The sequence below is a fragment of the Ipomoea nil genome, unplaced genomic scaffold (assembly GCF_001879475.1).
Source record: "Ipomoea nil cultivar Tokyo-kokei standard unplaced genomic scaffold, Asagao_1.1 scaffold0805, whole genome shotgun sequence".
Lineage (NCBI taxonomy): Eukaryota > Viridiplantae > Streptophyta > Magnoliopsida > Solanales > Convolvulaceae > Ipomoea > Ipomoea nil.
In genome coordinates, this window is record NW_017617233.1 from 1,212,846 (window position 1) to 1,230,714 (window position 17,869).

The following is a 17,869-nucleotide window of genomic DNA, read 5'->3' on the forward strand; positions in this document are numbered from 1 at the left end:
TAATAAAATTGTAATATTTTAATTTATTTTGGTCTATAATGTTTTAATAATTGGTATTTTTATATTTGGTATTAAAATACATATTACTTATTAATCTATGGAAGATATTAGCATTAATAATTTTGTTTTTGTAATGCTTGTTAATTTATTTGTTTGAATAAATCAAGTCACATATATTTTATTACAAAAATTTAAACTGTTAATTGTTTTTTTGTGAAAGGATTTAAACTGTTAATTGTTAAGAACGTTCAAAATTATAATAAATTGAAAATTCGAAATGTAGTCTTCATTATTAGTTTTCTTGTACAAATTCTAAATAGAAATAAATTGTCTACATATCTTATTTTATAATGGTAATTTTAAAACAATTGTATTTAATTATATTTTGTAACTAAATAGCATGAAGAGTGTGTAGTATGTGACAGTGGATAGCATTTGTTATGCAATAGACTGAGTGTTCAAATTTTTAGTGTGAACAAATATGAATTATTTATGAAGTTGGTCCCATTTTTTTCTTTATTTTTCAACTGTTAAACATATTAATTGTATAAAGTTTATAATATTTATAAAATTGATTTTTATCAATTTGTTTTAATTGTCAACTAATAAATGATAAATATATTAGAGTGATAATTAGCATTTGTAAATATTTCTTATACGGAAATTGTTCTCATGTGAGTTAAATTTTATTTTAGACAAGTTAATTTGATATGTTGGTGGTATAAATAATTAATTTTAAATATCTATAATATAAAATAATAATGAGTTAACATATAAATACTCTAATACTATATATGTTTTATTTTACATGTCATGTTTATTATTCAATACTCATTAGGTAAACAAACACTTTTTTTTGTATTTATTTTATTTGGTATTTTTGTGTGTTTAATAATATTTTAATATAGTTTTCAAATATATAAATTTTGTATACTAGTTCCAAATGCAATATTATGAAAAATTAAATTTAAATTGTAAATTGAGTTATAAAATGTGAAGTCATGGGTTACTTTTTGTGTTTTAGTAGATTGAGAAAGTAGTTATGAACAGATAGTATATTGTAACATAGTCAATAGTACTCAAAAACAAAATTATAAATAACTCTAGTCAAACATTGTTAACTAAATCATAAGTAATAGGCCAAGCACCTTGTCCTCAAATAACATGTAGTTACATCTGGGAGGTCATGAACTTAGTGGAGACGTTAATAGGTTGAGAGTCAGAAGCAATAGAGTTAATTTTTAAAATGATCATTTTAAGTCAAAATGATCATCCATTAACTGTGACTTTAAATTATGTTAAAATGAAGGGTAAAATTTAAAATTTAGGTTTCAAACATCATTAACTAAACCATTAGCAATATATAACTCTAGTTAAGCATGTTAACCTAAACAGCGGACGCGCGCCTTCTTGATCCCGCTCTGCAATGCCCGCCTATTCTTCAATCCACTGCTTGACAGCATGCTCGTAGCTTCACTAATTTGATGGCCGCGATATCTCAGCCCGCCAGAAGAACCTTATTGCTCCCCCGCCTCAAAGCCCTCGTCACTCTTCAGGTTCGAAGCTCTTGCCGATAGTTCTACCTGCTATTTTGTTGTCTTCAGTGGAACAATTCGTCGAACAGTTGGTAACTGCCCTGCTTATGTCACTGTTGCAGAAGTTTAATCAAACATCAGCTGGAGATGGAATCCAGCTTGAGTCCACTACAGATAGGGCTGCTGACTCCAACTTTCAGCCGGGTAAGTGTAAAGCTCATTTATAAAATGCTTCATTTTGTTGTGCGACAAATGTTTGGGTGGTTAGTGCTGGTAGCCCCTTTATAGTTTGAATCTTCGTTTACCGTAGGGAAAATTGAATTTTCGAACTGGAGGAAGCTGGACGCAAGGCACTTTGGGATAACTGGATCGAGGATATCACCATCTTCTTGGGTTGTATTGAATGTTCTCAAAAAGAAAGGTCACACACTTGGTTCAATCTGCATTTTTTAGCTCATATTTGAGATCTTAAATTTCAATACACTTTTACAAATTCACAAAGAGTGCTGACTCTTTTTTTTTTCCCTCCTACATTTGACTATGGCACCATCTGGTTTGTTAATTTATAACATGTTCTAATCTCTGTATTCCATACAATTGAGTCAAGAGGATACACATATTTATACTAGGCTATGCACACTAACTATGGTAAGGATCAATAATATCCCTAAGATATTATACACACTATCCCTAAGATATTATACTGAGATCATATCAAATATTCTTCTACCATATAATGTCTAACACTCCCCCTCAAGTTGGAGCATAGATATTGATAATGCCCAACTTGTTACATAAGTAATCTATTCGAGGCCCATTCATAGCTTTTGTAAAAAGATCTCCTAGATGTTCTCCTGTCTTCACAAATCCAGTAGAAATTAAGCCTCGTTGTATCTTTTCACGAATGAAATGACAATCAACTTCAATGTGCTTGGTTCGCTCATGGAAAACAGGATTGGCTGCAATATGGAGAGCCGCTTGATTGTCACACCATAGCTTCGCAGGAATAGAGGCCTTGAGCCCTATTTCATCGAGAATGTGATATATCCACAAGATTTCACAGGTTGCCTGTGCCATTGCTCTATACTCTGACTCTGCACTCGATCGTGAGACAACATTTTGCTTCTTGCTCTTCCACGAGATCAAGTTTCCACCAAAGAAGACACAAAATCCGGTTGTAGACCTCCGATTCTCCTTAGACCCTGCATAGTCTGCATCTGCAAAGCACTCAATGTTCATATGTCCATGGTTTTGATATACAATTCCACGTCCTGGAGCACCTTTCAAGTAGTTCAGGATTTGTTCAACAGCTTTCCAATGATCAATAGTTGGAGATGCCATAAATTGACTTACAATACTTACTGAGTAAGCAATATCAGGACGAGTTACAGTCAGATAATTTAGCTTACCAACCAATCTTCTATATCTTTCTGGATCATCAAATAGCTCCCCCTCTGATGTCAACTGTGAATTAGGGATCATTGGAGTATTGCATGGCTTAGCTCCTAGTTTCCCTGTTTCTGTCAATAGATCAAGTATATATTTTCTCTGGGAGAGAAGTATACCTTTCTTACTCCGTATTACCTCAACACCTAGAAAATATTTTAATGTACCAAGATCTTTAGTCTGAAATTGACTATGAAGAAAGGTCTTAAGAGATAAAATACCAGCGGTGTCACTTCCAGTGATGACAATGTCATCCACATAGACAACTAATAAAATAATGCCTTTCTCAGAGCGTTTATAGAAGACAGAATGATCGGACTTTCCTTTTATCATGCCAAACCTCTCAATCGCTTGACTGAATTTCCCAAACCATGCACGAGGGCTTTGCTTAAGGCCATACAAAGATTTGCGAAGTCGACAAACCTTACCATACTCCCCTTGAGCAACAAACCCAGGTGGTTGCTCCATGTAGACTTCTTCTTGAAGCTCACCATGTAGAAAAGCATTTTTAATGTCCAGTTGATGTAAAGGCCAATTAAATGTAGCAGCCATAGAAATAAGCAATCTGACAGAGGTCAATTTTGCAACAGGAGAAAATGTGTCAGAGTAATCAATATATCTGATTTTGCAAGAGGAAAAAAAAATAAATTCTGTGTTTTTTTTTCTTTATGTGGCTCTGGTACCATGTTCTAATCTCTGTATTCCATACAATTGAGTCAAGAGGATACACATATTTATACTAGGCTATGCACACTAACTATGGTAAGGATCAATAATATCCCTAAGATATTATACACACTATCCCTAAGATATTATACTGAGATCATATCAAATATTCTTCTACCATATAATGTCTAACATAACAAAATAATCTTCTATTAATGGCTCTGTTCAAAATTATCATCTCTATTAATATAAATGATGAGGGAAATATGCGGAAATGTGAGCTGGCTGATTAATCATCAAATCACTATAGCACACCCCAACCCTGATTCTCATACATGAGTTGTTTAATTATCATGCCTCAGTTATTGTGTTTTATCATAATCTCAAGAGTTGGCCCACCATGAACTAATATACAAAATACTTCAACACAAAAGTGCAATAAGCTTTGCTAGTGTATATTCTAAGAAAATTGTGGATAGTATGATACTTTAAAACTGTCCTAAAGTCTGTATTGCTATTAGGCAGCATAAGATCAGATGGATAGTTGGCACTGGAATGCTTTTGGACAGTGTGAGACTATTAATTTTCTAGCATTAGCCATTCCACATTTTGCTTGCTTTGCTATCTGTTATTCTTCTAGTCATACTTGTTCCTTTTGTGCTCTTAATCAACCTTAAGTAAAATTTCTGATATTCAGGGTTCAAAGCCTACTTAGTTGGTGGATGTGTAAGGGATTTAATACTTAACAGAATACCAAAAGATTTTGATGTGATTACAACAGCACGGCTTAATGAGGTTCTCAATTCTGTTTACAACATAAATCCCCTTTTATTGATTATTAATAATCCTGGGATGCTGTACTGCTGTTTGTGCACATCTTGGTATAGTTCAATATGTTATGTTATGCTAATATTTCATTGCAGATAAAGAAGCAGTTTTATCGTGCTGAAATTGTTGGCCGGCGATTTCCTATATGCAGGGTGCATATAAGAGGTTCCGTAGTTGAGGTTGGTGGGACATGTACTTATTAGTCTGGATCTTTGAGCAACTGTTTTTTTGGGTCTTGCTTGATTCACCAGACATTTTACAGTCTTTCACATAATAGTCAAAGTTTGCTAATACTTTGGCATATATTCTACCTGCAGGTATCCAGTTTTGACACTGTGGCAAATAAAGGTGATGAAACTAAAAGAAAGAATTCTTTTGTTCCTAGAATGCCAAAGGGATGTAATGAGAGTGATGTCATTCGCTGGAGGAATTCCTTGCACAGAGACTTCACTATAAACAGGTATTACCCTTTTTACTTTTTATTTGTGTGCAAGGTTGGAACTAAAAGCTGTCTTCAGTTTAAGTTAAGTATGAGGTTGAAGCCAAGCATTAACTAAGGGGATGGTTTGGCTGAGAACTGACAATTTGGTTTGGTTGCCAAGTTTTGGTTATCTCTAATTCTCTATTTGTGAACACATTGAATGGTTTGGCCAGTCAATTGGCAGTTTGAACATTACAAGAGAAATCATTGGCCTAGCATCTGGTTTACTACTCTACGATATATTTCACTTGCCAAGCCACACAACTCAGGATCTACTTGCCTGCAAAGTATAGTAAATGCAAAGTGTTATTCTTTTGGTAATGTGGTTGTTAGGAATTTTAATTGAAACATGTATTTGAAATTTTTTGAAAAACCAAGGACCAGATGGTGGCCAGAAGGATCAATTGGTAATTTTTTCATAGTTGTACTAATAGTGGAAGAAAGACACTTGAGGACTAAAAGCGGAAATATCACAATAGTCAAGGCACTAAAATGGAATAAGTTCCTTTGACTAAATAATCATTGCAATACAAACTACAGTAGGCTCTCTTGATACTTCAGGAAGTATATATTCAACACTTTCACAGTAGTCAAGGGACTAAATTGGAATAAGTTCCTTTGACTAAATAATCCTTGCAATACAAACTATGGTAGGCTCTCTTGATACTTCAGGAAGTATATACTATTCAACACTTTCACAATAGTCAAGGGACTAAATTGGAATAAGTTCCTTTGACTAAACAATCCTTGCAATACAAACTATGGCAGGCTCTCTTGATACTTCAGGAAGTATATATTCAACACTTTCATTAGCTTATAAGTTGTGTCCTTAAATTGCAACAAATTTTCAGATGTCCTCATTGCAGATTTCATATATAATATATATGAAAGTATTTATAATCTTCTCATTCCAAGGTGGCCTACAATGAAAGGCTCAATCAATTGACATGAATATTTATGGATGATCCGAAGTCATGTATGAGCATTGGTCACTAAGATGGGTCACCTACACTTAAAGAAAATGAACAAACTAGCAGCACACTGAATGATATTTTTATTTGTTAATGGTATTTTTTGGAATATCTTAGATTTCCTGCTTTTTATCTAATGTTCGTTAGCTCATTGAATGTATTTATGAATTGGTGGAAACAGCTTGTTTTATGATCCCTTTGTCTATCAAATCTATGATTATGCAAATGCTATGGCAGATATAAAGTCCCAGAAGGTAAAACTGTTACTTTTAGTCTGTGCTATGTGTTTATTTATTTCAATTGGAAACTCACTAACTTTTTGCATAACATTTCTTCAGCTACGAACATTAATACCTGCTCAGCTGTCATTTGAAGAGGATTGTGGTTAGTTTATCTTTCATTTACCTGGGAAAAAATCTCCTAAACACCAGACTTAGTGTCTCAGTTTCTCTATTTATTTGTTGAATCTACTAGAATAATTTTCTACATGTCTCATTCAGCAAGAATATTGCGGGGCTTGAGACTTGCAGCTCGTCTTAAATTTTCGTTTTCAATGGAAACTGAGACTGCTATATGGAAACTGTCACCGTCCGTCATGAGTCTAGACAAGGTGCAGTAACTCATAACATTTCATTTGTTCTATGCGCAATGGGAAAAAGGAAGGGAACAAAATAAATAATGCAAAATTACCAACTTTTGTGGTGTTTCTAGAAAATTTACTAACTTTCCCCCCTTTTATGTGAAATGCCATTATTTCTTTTGGCAGTCCAGATTAATGATGGAAGTCAATTACATGCTTTCCTATGGGGCTGCTGTGCCCTCTCTTTGCTTGCTTCAGAAGTATAACTTACTTGAGGTTCTGCTACCGTTTCATGTGAGTTCCTATTACCCATTCCATTTTTGATTTGCCAAAACCATCTCTTGCATTTTGTTCTAGACTGTATCTGTATGTTCAAAATGTGTCCATCATTTGCAGGCAGCATACCTTACTCAACAGGCCGACAAACAATCCAGTGATACTTCTATGCTGATGGTATGCCTTTTTCTGATCTGCATCCGTTTCCTATGAAATCATAGATTGTTTCGACATTTTCCTTTGAAAATTTTAACGAGTCATTTTACCAAATATATATGATACGTCGATATCTATATGCATTCTTTTCCTATTATAGATGATTGCTTCCACATTCTCACAACCAAAATTTTCATTTCCTTTTAGATATGTTGTTATTTTCTGTCTTTTCAAGCGTATAATGTAGTTGTTGTAATCTTTTGCAGAAACTATTTTCCAGTTTAGATCAATTGGTATCTTGTGAGAGACCTGCTCGTGAGAGCTTGTGGTGAGTTTCTTTCTTCAAGAAAAGCAGGTAGAATTGGCATTATGAAGTTTTGTTGATTTCTATTCTTCTAGTTCTGTGTGTTTCATGAATTTGTTACCATCATTGAGAGGATGGGTCTATCAGGCAACATTTTTGTCCATTATGGGAGATTAAAATGAAAACAATGTAAAGTAATGCTTATGCCATTTTCTTTCTAAGCATACTTTTAAACTGTCTTCTTTTTGAAGAAAATAAAGTTTTTTTTAACAGATAAAATTTATATATATCCTCATGCATCATTTACACAGTATCCACCCACCTCCACCCCATCTCATTCTACTTACCTAGGGGTGTGCACAATTAGGTGAAAAATCGGTTAACCGACTGAATCGGCAAATTTCTGTTAACCGGTTTTTAACCGAAATAATTTGGTTCCAATAAAATAGCCCCGGAGGCCATGGCCCCATATATATATGTGTGTGTGTGTGTGTGTGATGAACACCCCTAAACTTATCTGAACCCCATGCCCACATTTCCTTACCCTCCCCACATCCACCTCTTCTTGATCCCACTCCCACTCTTACAGTCACATCTCTTGGTCTAATTCATATCTACCTCTTATTGGAGCACCTCTCATTGGCTCCAAGCCTCCAACCACTCCCAGCTCCCCCCTCTTGATCTTAGCCCCACTTCTTTCTATATTTGATTATTTGATAATTATCTAATTTTAAATTTTGAGTTTCATTTTCATGTTCCATAAACTCATAAAGTACAAAATTACGGAGTATATTTCTACTTGTCAAAACAGAATATTTTAATTTTTTATTTATCTCCTAGCAATACCAAACTAGCCTGATATGAATGTAAAAGAGGGTTTGCCTAGAATGTTGGTGTTAAGTGTTGAAATAGAAGAACAGGGTATGTATTGATTGTATTCATTGTATTGCTGTACAAGAAGAAGCCCTATTTATACATAGGCTAATAGACTACCAGCCACAGAATTCAAAAATCAAATAAAAGGCATAGAGACTAACTCTAACAGCCCCCTTATTCATCTAATAGTTGGACATCAGTATACAACATTTAGAATTACAGTATGATTCCAATCTGTCTGAAACTTAGGCATCAAGATTTTTACTGAGTAATTATTTATAGCTTTACTGTTGGCACAGCAGCATCCTTTATCTGCCTGCAGTAAAGTTTATGCAGTTCATTTATTTTATGGCCATTGCGCTTTTCTATTAAAGTAGCAGTTTGTTAAGTGTTGTGTATTTGAAGTTTCTCTATTTTTTTCTGAGGTTGTTGGCTTAGCATTTTGTATTGGACAGGGTTGCACTTCTGGCATTTCATCTAACATTAGTCAATAACCCCCAGCCCAAGCTCGTGGTCTTGACTTTAGCCTCTGTGATGTATCATAGAAATTGGAAACAAGGTGTTGAGTTTGCAAGACAACATGTTAAAGCAGCAAGTTTATATGTACCTGAAATTTCAGATTCTGATGGCTCCATGTCAGAAGATGAACTTGCTAAAAGAGTTGAGAATATGGCAGTACAAGTGAATATGTTGACTGATGCAGACAACCTCCGGGAAGTGACATCCAAGTTCTCAGGTTCTTCACACTCTGGTTTGGTAAGTTTACATTCTGTGATTTTAGCATCCAGCATGTTGATTCTCCAGTTTAACATGGTGATTAGAAAAAGCACCAAATCATGCTGTCTGTATTTTTATAAACAATAAACTATGGCGCGTCCCTATTGCACTTTTAGAGTATGAAGCGGCCTCTATGGAAGGCATGCAATAATTATGAGGTTAATTTTAAGCTGCTTCTATACCACAAGTATAGAAGCATATGAGCTTTGCACAGATAAATTTTTGACCTGTCCTTGGCAGGATGGCCTAGTCAGAAGACCATGAAAGTAGAATAGTTAACAGTTTTAGTTTGTATTACACTATAATATGCAGGTGCCTGCAATGCCTGTTACACTAGGGTCAGATTTATCTAGAAAAAAAAAAGACTTGTTTTGTGTGTGTGAGAGAGTAGCAGTGTAATCAAGTGAATTGAGCCTGAGTTTGCAAGCTTGAATCTTGGCATGACTTCGACCCAAATCTATTTTTAGAGCCCGGGCTCTACTTACTCAAGCTTTGAGTTGCTTGAGCTTCAGCTTGAAATTTGAATAGGCTTTGTTTGAAGATCCGTTTAACTAGTTTCTATTAGGAACTTTTGTCAAATAAATAAAATTAAGCTAAAATTGTAATTATATATATATATATATATATATATATATATATATATATATATATATATATATATTCATTTGAAAAGAATGGAAATTGAAGATTTCTTGTAAAGTAAGTCTTAAGTCTGGATTACAAGACCCTTTGTGATAAATATATCATATTTATTTATATATTATATAAAAAAATATTTTAAAATATACAAGCTTGATTAAACTTGTGAGTTGCTTAAGTTGAGTATTAATGCACTCAAATTCGACTTGACTCGTCATTTGGGGCTTTTGACTTTTTGAGCTATTTGAACTGAAGCTTGAAATTGACCGTAACTTAAATTCATGAGTCAAGGTTTAAAAGTAGCTTCTCTTGTTTACGGTATTGTGTGTGTGTGTGTGAGAGAGAGAGAGTATGGGGAAACCAAAAAAAAAGAGGTTAGGGAGTGATTCATCATATAGTAGGTGGGTTTTTATTTGTGTGTGTTTTTTTTCCTGTACACACTGTTTGCTTAGAAGCCATAGGCATACAGTATTGCAATGGTGATTGCTGTGTCATCGTAGTTCTTTTTTTTTTTTTTTTTTGGAATGAAGGGAATGAGGATTGAATCTGAGACCTATTAGGTTTTAACATCCTTGGCATCACTATAGTTGTTAAATGAGTAGATTTTTTTTATTTTTCCTTGATGTGATGAAGATATTTGGTTTTCCAGGTCTTTGTATCCAATAAAATGGTAAAGAAGATTGTTGTTGAGGAGGTTTTTGGTATCTTGACAAATGATGTTACATCTCTGAATGAAAAAAGTTGTAGCTTAAAGATACAGAATCCATCACCTCAAAAAGGAACCGCCCACAAAAAAGGAAATGGAATCGCCCATGAGACAAGGTTTCTCCTAAGCAAAATAATCTTGGATACTTTGGGTTTAGGGGGGGTCATCTTGGAAGAAGGTGAGAGCAAAAAGAGGAACAGTGAGTACGATGAAATTGATGGCCTGCAGGAGGTGAAGGAAAATTCCCATTCACAAATGGAGATGAAGCAAGAAGACTATAACCTGTGTAACATCTCACCGATGGGAGGTGAATTCGAACCAGCTAGAGCAAAGAAGCGGAAGTCTACTCACACTAGCAGCAGTCTTTCAGAGGAAGGAGCAGTGACTAAGCATAAGAAATCTGCAGATGAGCAGACTGCTTTCGACCATTCAAAGTGTTTGCAAAAGGTGCACGAAAGTGCTACTAAGCATAAGAAATCTGTAGATGAGTCTGAATTTACACAGCGAGAAAGCAGTGAGGAATTGGTAAAAAGAAAGCTGAATTCGCACCCCAAAAGTTTGGGAGCCGATGATATGGTTGAACATAAGAAGAGCAAGAAGACCCTCTTCGATCTTTTCAAGTGAGTTTAACTTTAGTTATGATAAGCTCATTTTTGCCTCATAGGTCATTTGCAATTATTTGCAGTGTAGGCACATTTCAATGTTGGTTTTTGACATATTTGAAGAATGAGGATTGAACTTGAAATTTCTTTTTAGTTGCAGAAGATTGTACTTTTTGGTTTTTAGTTAACATAATAGTATTTATGCCCTCCCTATTTTGTTGGTCCTCTGGGAGGCCTGGGAGTAGGTGTCCACATTCAATCCGGTGTGTGTGCATTAGTCCCTTGTGATACCAAATTTGCATATTCAGTCCTCCAATTTCTCAAGCTACTCTAAATTTATCCTTAAAACTATTAAAGTTAAAAGATAATGGAGCCTCTCTTACATTTCGTTATAAGCAAACCTGTGAACGTTTGATAACTGAGAAGCTATATTCAAAATTGATATGAGAATATTTCTTTTCTTTCTCTCATTGTTATCTTTAATGGAAGTGAATTCTTTTTATTAATTTAACCAAGAAATAATAAGCTAAATGGATAAAATGAGACAGTAAAATTTTAGCATTCAAATGTCTTAAGGTTAATTTTTTTACTTTAAATCTTAAAGTTGTTAGTGTACCGTCTCGAGTCCAAAGTCCAGTTTCTTCGTTGCCCTCCTAAGAATTAGCTGGGTTTCTCCTCTTGGATATGATGGGGTTCCAAGTGTCTATGGTTAATAGTTTTTGATTGTATATTTTTTGAGCGTGTCTCTTACATCTTCCTTCAAAAAATTGTTAGTGTACTAATTCTATAAGTGTAAAACTGTCTTTAGAAGTCTCGAAATGAATGATCAAGTAAATAAAATATGATTCTTATATTAGAAGATCACAAGTTCAAATTTTTTTTTTTAACACTTATGCTTTTTGTTTTCCAATTAATGAATACATTTATCAACCTTATTTTTCAATTTCCAATCATGATTTACCAATGATACCAACACGGTAAAACCCAAGCTCTCCTGCATGCCATCCTGAAAAAGGTAGAAAAAGACATTTCACACCCAAATGGCCAAATGTTCCAAAGGTACAACCAAATTTTCTATCTTTTTAAAAAGGTAATTATAGAATCAAAATTGTGATAAGGAGGAGCCATTGTTAGGAGATGGGCCACTCTACCCTACACCATAGTGGGCAAGAGCGCTTCCTAATCCATAATCAATGACCTCGTAAAAGTGCAAACCCCAAATCCCATCAACACATTATTATATTTTCCTTGGGAAGAAGGAAGTACATATATAATATATTCTTTGGAAGTGCACTACCCGCATGAGTAGCTTAACTGGTCATTGAAGTGAAACTTTGAAAGAATGACCAGGAATTGAGTCTCATTAGCGGCAGTGTGGGAGCAATCTCTCAAAGTGAGGGGAGCTCCTTGTGCGCGCAGGAGCCTCTGTGGTTCATGTTCAGTTGAGTCACCATGATTTACATCCTCCCAAATGCTCTGTCGGGTCGGGGTGTGCGGGGCCTTGGAGTTGAGGTTCAACCTTTTGGAAGAATATATAATATATTCTTATTATTATGATATGTCATTAGTTATTATTGGTTTTAAAGAAATCAGTCGGTTAATGTGGCAGGAATATAACTTTATTGGGACACTATCAGTCAAGTTAATTGAATAACTGATTTGATAATTACAAAATTTTAAATTTGATTTTTTATATGAATTATGTGTTAGTACACTTAGTTTGAACATGTTAGATATGAGAAACTTAGATTGGTTTATACATGCTAGGATCACAATGTGAACTTCACATATAATACATATTTGAGTAACAATTACAAATTTTTATATAAATCAAATTGTTTTGACTGTTTTCCTTCTTAAATTAAGCATGTCACAGAATAATTGTTTTATTGGTCTTAAAGAGACCACTTGCATAATGTTTTCTCTTTTGACCGTTCAATGTGAGTCGATAGAAGTATATACCTAGAGAATAAATAATAATTTTAAAAGTAAAATGATATTTTCTTCTATTAAATTTACTTCATAAAGTTACAATAAAATTCATTATATTTTTTAACCGTTTATAAATTGATTAATCTTAGAATGAATTCAAAACAAAAATAAAATCCACTCAATATAGCCCATATCAGAGAGAGAAAAAAAAAAGAAAAAATTAATCAAGTAATGTTGGGTGGACTCGATCCGTAAAACGAACGGAGAAAAATTCAGAACACCTCATAATTTACACTAAAACAAAAAAAAAAAAAAAATCAACTAATGTCAAATTGAAAATGAATAATAAGAGGTCAATTTAAAAGAGAAACATAACATAACACATTTCTAAGTATTTAAGATTATTATTTTTTTTTAAATTAGGAAGTTTTTTTTTTTGTTTTTTTTTTTTTGAATTCGGACTCTATTACAATGTAATATATATTCATAACTACTTTCTTAACATAAAGAGTCAATATCGTCTTCACTAAGGCTCGATCTCACACCCTCTCCTATAGAGGGGTAATTTAATGTCATCTGGATTTATTATGAAGTTTATTTGAGTACGTATTTAAATAATTTTGCCATCTTTTTAGCACTAATAGTCAATCGTTACATAGCAGTATAGAATACATTTATTTAAAACTCAATCCATCACTCAATTAATCACCATTATTAAACATTTATTTAATCAAATTTAGAAAGTGATTATTGTCTTACTAAAACACTTCACACTAATTAAGCATAATTTGAAAGCAACGTCTCTCTTCTCCTCTCTCTCTCTCTCTCTCTCTCTCTCTCTCTCTCACGCAAACTCATGCCACATGCTGAGAACCCAGATGACCGTTGTGGCCCATAGCCGTAAAGTCATTTTGGGCGCTCGGACCCAGCGGCCAAAATTTCCTTTACTAGCCGTTGGATTTGAATAAAAACCACCCAATCCGTCTGCCCAATCACACAGACAAGAACCCACTATTCTCTCCGTCCATTTCTTCGTATTCTTAGGTCTATTGATGCTCCCCAGACTGGAATCTTGGGGCTTGAAGAGGTGAAAAGGGAAGGGTTGTTTTCGCTTTCTTTTGTTACATTGTTCTTGGGGTTTCTGGGACTTGGTTTGAGATGGATCAAGAAAACATGGTTGTTGTATCTGATGAGAACAATGGAGCCTCGATTAAACCCAGAAATGTTCAAGGTAACAAAAGATTAGAGAGAATGTGGTAGCTGCCATTTGCCAGTCAAGTTTGAATCTTTTTCAATTCCCACTTTTTCCTGAATTATTTTCCTTCGGAAGGAAAGTTTTATAATGGGTTTTGGTAACCCAATTTTATTGATTTTTTTGTTTTTTTTTTTTTGAATTTGAATTCAAAGCCAGATAGGCAGATAATCTAAAATGGGGCATTTGTTATTATTATTATTATTATTTTTGGTGACAAGACCGTGTGCATAGGATAAACCTTTGGTTGCAACCGGCTAGAAAGTCAAAAGGTCACTCTTGTTGGGAATCGAACTTGACCGGTCTGACCAGCTTGGTTGGGTTGCCCGTTATTATTTATTTATTGATTGATTGATTTCATTCTTGATGTATGGAAGGTGGGGCAGAGATGGATGGAAGAAAGTTTGGAATGGAGGGGAGGCAGAACAGGAGAGTTTTGAGTGTAATAAATCAGAATCTGGGAGCTCATCCATACCCATGTGTTGTTAGGAAGAAAGAATTATCAGAGTAATTCTCATCTCAAATCTAAAGATTTGTCTTTTTTTTTTTTTTTTTTTTTTTTTTCTTCAATGTTTTTTACCCTCTCTTTGTGTGTTTTGGAAAAGCTAAATTTTGTTTATTTATTCATGTTCTTGTGCCCAGAAGAAATAGGGTGGGTGACAAGAATCCTGGTATACCAGCTAATAGGCCAATCACAAGGTTCAGATAAGAGAGATTCAAAAAATTTCTTGTCAATTTTTATCTGGGATTTCTAAAGTGTATAACTTTATGATATCAGTAGACTGATTATTTAAAATTTCAATTTTTTTTTTTTTTTCTGAATAAAGAAAATTTGCTGCCCAAATTTCTGACTCCCAGCAGCAACATTGTCATGAGGTACAATTTGCTGCCCAAATTTCATTTTTTTCTTATATGTATGAGATTGCTGAGTTGATTAGTAATAATATATTCAATTAAAGGCTAAATATGGCTTAATGATGTTGATTAGGAAAACAAGAAGCCAAGAACTGTGGCTGATGATGATGATGAAGGTGGTGATAAAGACCAGCCAGTTCCTATGGCTTTGGAGCATACAGAAATGGTGGTTTCAAATGAAAAGACTCAAATTGTAAGAGCATTTTGATGTTTACAAGTCATATCTTCTTTGTTTTCTTTATGGGATTTGTATTAGTAGATTAGAGAGATGAATTGGGGATGTGTTTTGCAGGAGGAGGTTGAAATGGAGGATATATTTGAGGATGCTGTATTGGACATTGACAGTGGTGATGCCAGGAATCCTCTTGCAGTTGTTGAATACATTGAGGATCTTTATGCCTATTACAGAAAAATGGAGGTAATGACATTTCTCTTACAAAGAAATTCTTGTACTACTACAAATGCAGGGGGGTGGTATATGAATGACCATGGTAGCCATTGTTGAATGCTAGTTTCAGTATAAAGGACCCATGGTAGCCATTGTTTTGTTTTTGGGTGACGAGGGAAACCTGTTGTCACTATCTGATGATGTGCTGCATAAATCTCGCTTTGTGATCCTAGCTGGCAAATGATCACAAATAGATAAACCAATCTAGATTGCTCATACCTGATCAGCTCAGACCAAGAAGGTCAATAAGACGAGGGAAAACCTGTTGTCACTATCCGATGGTGTGCTGCATAAATCTTGCTTTGTGACCCTAGCCGGCAAAGGATCACAAATAGATAAACCAATCTAGATTGCCCATGGCTGATCAGCTCAGACCAAGAAGGTCAATAAGCCGCTCTCACAATGAGGTAAACTTGTAACCTTGTGGTTACTAAGTCAACAGCCTGATCAACTTGGCTGGAGTTGCCCCATAGCTGTTGTTGAATGCTAGTTTCAGTATGAAGGACCCATGGCAGCCATTGTTGAATGCTAGTTTTCAGTAGACATATTTCAAATCTGCATTTTGAAATGTGAAATGACTTTGTCCCATTTGAAGAGAAAAATCACCTTATGGCAATACTTTTAGATAAGAAACTCACATGAGATTATATGTGGAATCTTGGGGGAAAAAATGTTTTTTGAGATTCTTTTATTCAAACTTGTGTCAGTAGTACTAGTTGTGCCATGAAGTATTCAAAAATCTGTTGCCTCTTCAATTCAATGCCCATCTGGCACTGACACAAACAAAATGCTATTACTAACTGTTAAGAGTGAATTTATTACACTTGGGCAGTATCTTTATTGCATATCAGAATTCGATTTCTAATAATTTACCATCATTTGCAGAACTCTAGCTGTGTATCCCCAGATTACATGGCAAAACAGCCTGACATCAATGAGAGGATGAGGGCGATACTAATCGACTGGCTTATTGAGGTGCATCACAAGTTTGAACTCCGGGAAGAGACCTTGTTCCTTACTGTCAACCTTATAGATAGGTTCTTAGAGAAACAAGGCATCGTGAGAAAGAAACTTCAGCTCGTTGGGTTGGTCGCCATGCTGCTAGCCTGCAAGTACGAGGAGGTTTCTGTCCCGATCGTCGATGATTTGGTGACCATTTCAGACAAGGCTTACACAAAACAACAAGTTCTTGACATGGTTAGTAGCAGAACTGCAGTTCTTGATCCCAATGGTTAGCATTTTTCATTTTCTCAAAGTTCTCATCATCACTCGTTTCGTTTCGTGTTTTTGCAGGAGAGTTGTATGCTCAACACACTGCAATTCAACATGTCGGTCCCGACTCCTTATGTGTTCCTGAGGAGATTCCTCAAGGCCACACAGGCTGACAAGAAGGTATATATGAACTCGAATGAACTGTTTTTTTTTTCGTTTGTGTTCTCGTTTTCTTGCTAACATTGGTTGAGAACCTGGTTATAATAACAGATGGAGTTATTGTCTTTTTTCTTGATTGAGCTGTGCCTTGTGGAGTACAAAATGCTGAAAGTTCCACCATCCACTTTGGCCGCGGCTGCAGTCTACACTGCTCAGTGCTCACTCCACTGTCTCAGGCAATGGAGCCAAACCTGTGAATGGCACACTGGCTACTCAGAACATCAACTTCTGTAAGTAGTCTCCCACCATAATAACCTGCATCTGTTACTTATCATCAGTGTTGCAAAAATCGCGCCTAGGTGGTCCCCAGGTGCCTAGGAACTCTAGGCGGTCCCCAGGTGCCTTAGAGGGCGCTCTAGGCGGTCCCCAGGTGCCTTAGAGGGCGCGGCGCCTAGTGATTTTTTCAACATTGCTTATATCATTAAAGGGTGTCAAATGAACGGGTTAGCGCGAATTCTAGTCCTTATAATTAAAGGGTGACACCTCAGTCCCCAGGTGCCTTAGAGGGCACTTTAGGCGGTCCTCAGGTACCTAAGCGCTCTAGGCGGTCCTCAGGTGCCTTGGAGGGCGCTTAGTGATTTTTTCAACATTGTTTATATCTTCGTGAATTCTAGTCCTTATCATTAAAGGGTGACACCTCTATGAATGGTTGCTTTTTGTGCAGGGAAAGCTCAAGAATGATGGTGAGCCTGCACCAGAAGGCAGCAACAGGGAAGCTTACAGGAGTGTATAGGAAGTACAGCATATCAAGATTTGGGTGTGTGGCAAAGTGTGAGCCACCCACTTTTCTGCTTATTCAAGAATAGCAATATGCAGAGAAAGAGAGAGATATAGAGAGAGAGAGAGAAGAGAGAGAGTTTTACATGGCTTTTTCTGCAAATTACAATTATGGATTTGGTTGGGGGAGAGGGGGGGTAAGTATAGTGTTCTTACAGAAATAAGTTAGAAAAAGCAACAGTCTTGAGTTGCCCCCAGGTGTGAATTGTGAGAAGGGTGCTTTGATTGCTTTCAATTGGACATTCAATTTGGAGATTAATCTTTTTTTTTT

At 35.3% G+C, this 17,869-nt stretch overlaps 2 protein-coding genes across 5 annotated transcripts; both read left to right on the plus strand.

Annotated features, from left to right (window-relative positions):
* Positions 1-1,403: 1,403 nt before the first annotated feature.
* On the plus strand, positions 1,404-10,999 carry LOC109177585 (CCA-adding enzyme). 3 transcript variants are annotated; one of them, XM_019326969.1, is made up of 14 exons: positions 1,404-1,556; positions 1,658-1,739; positions 1,846-1,956; positions 4,345-4,442; positions 4,571-4,654; positions 4,793-4,935; positions 6,109-6,181; positions 6,266-6,311; positions 6,428-6,537; positions 6,694-6,801; positions 6,904-6,960; positions 7,206-7,267; positions 8,575-8,875; positions 10,185-10,999. In XM_019326969.1, the coding sequence occupies exons 1-14, from the start codon at positions 1,485-1,487 to the stop codon at positions 10,863-10,865; spliced, it is 2,028 nt and encodes a 675-aa protein (XP_019182514.1). In that variant the 5' UTR covers positions 1,404-1,484; the 3' UTR covers positions 10,866-10,999. The 3 variants fall into 3 exon arrangements, with proteins under 3 accessions (XP_019182514.1, XP_019182515.1, XP_019182516.1); XM_019326970.1 differs by lacking the exons at positions 6,694-6,801; positions 6,904-6,960; XM_019326971.1 differs by lacking the exons at positions 1,404-1,556; positions 1,658-1,739; positions 1,846-1,956 and adding an exon at positions 3,858-4,217.
* Positions 11,000-13,735: 2,736 nt separating this feature from the next.
* On the plus strand, positions 13,736-17,869 carry LOC109177745 (G2/mitotic-specific cyclin-2-like). 2 transcript variants are annotated; one of them, XM_019327183.1, is made up of 10 exons: positions 13,736-14,006; positions 14,405-14,534; positions 14,673-14,726; positions 14,855-14,903; positions 15,016-15,135; positions 15,235-15,360; positions 16,276-16,587; positions 16,684-16,782; positions 16,873-17,051; positions 17,486-17,869. In XM_019327183.1, the coding sequence occupies exons 1-10, from the start codon at positions 13,934-13,936 to the stop codon at positions 17,625-17,627; spliced, it is 1,284 nt and encodes a 427-aa protein (XP_019182728.1). In that variant the 5' UTR covers positions 13,736-13,933; the 3' UTR covers positions 17,628-17,869. The 2 variants fall into 2 exon arrangements, with proteins under 2 accessions (XP_019182728.1, XP_019182727.1); XM_019327182.1 differs by having other exon boundaries at positions 13,742-14,006; positions 14,670-14,726.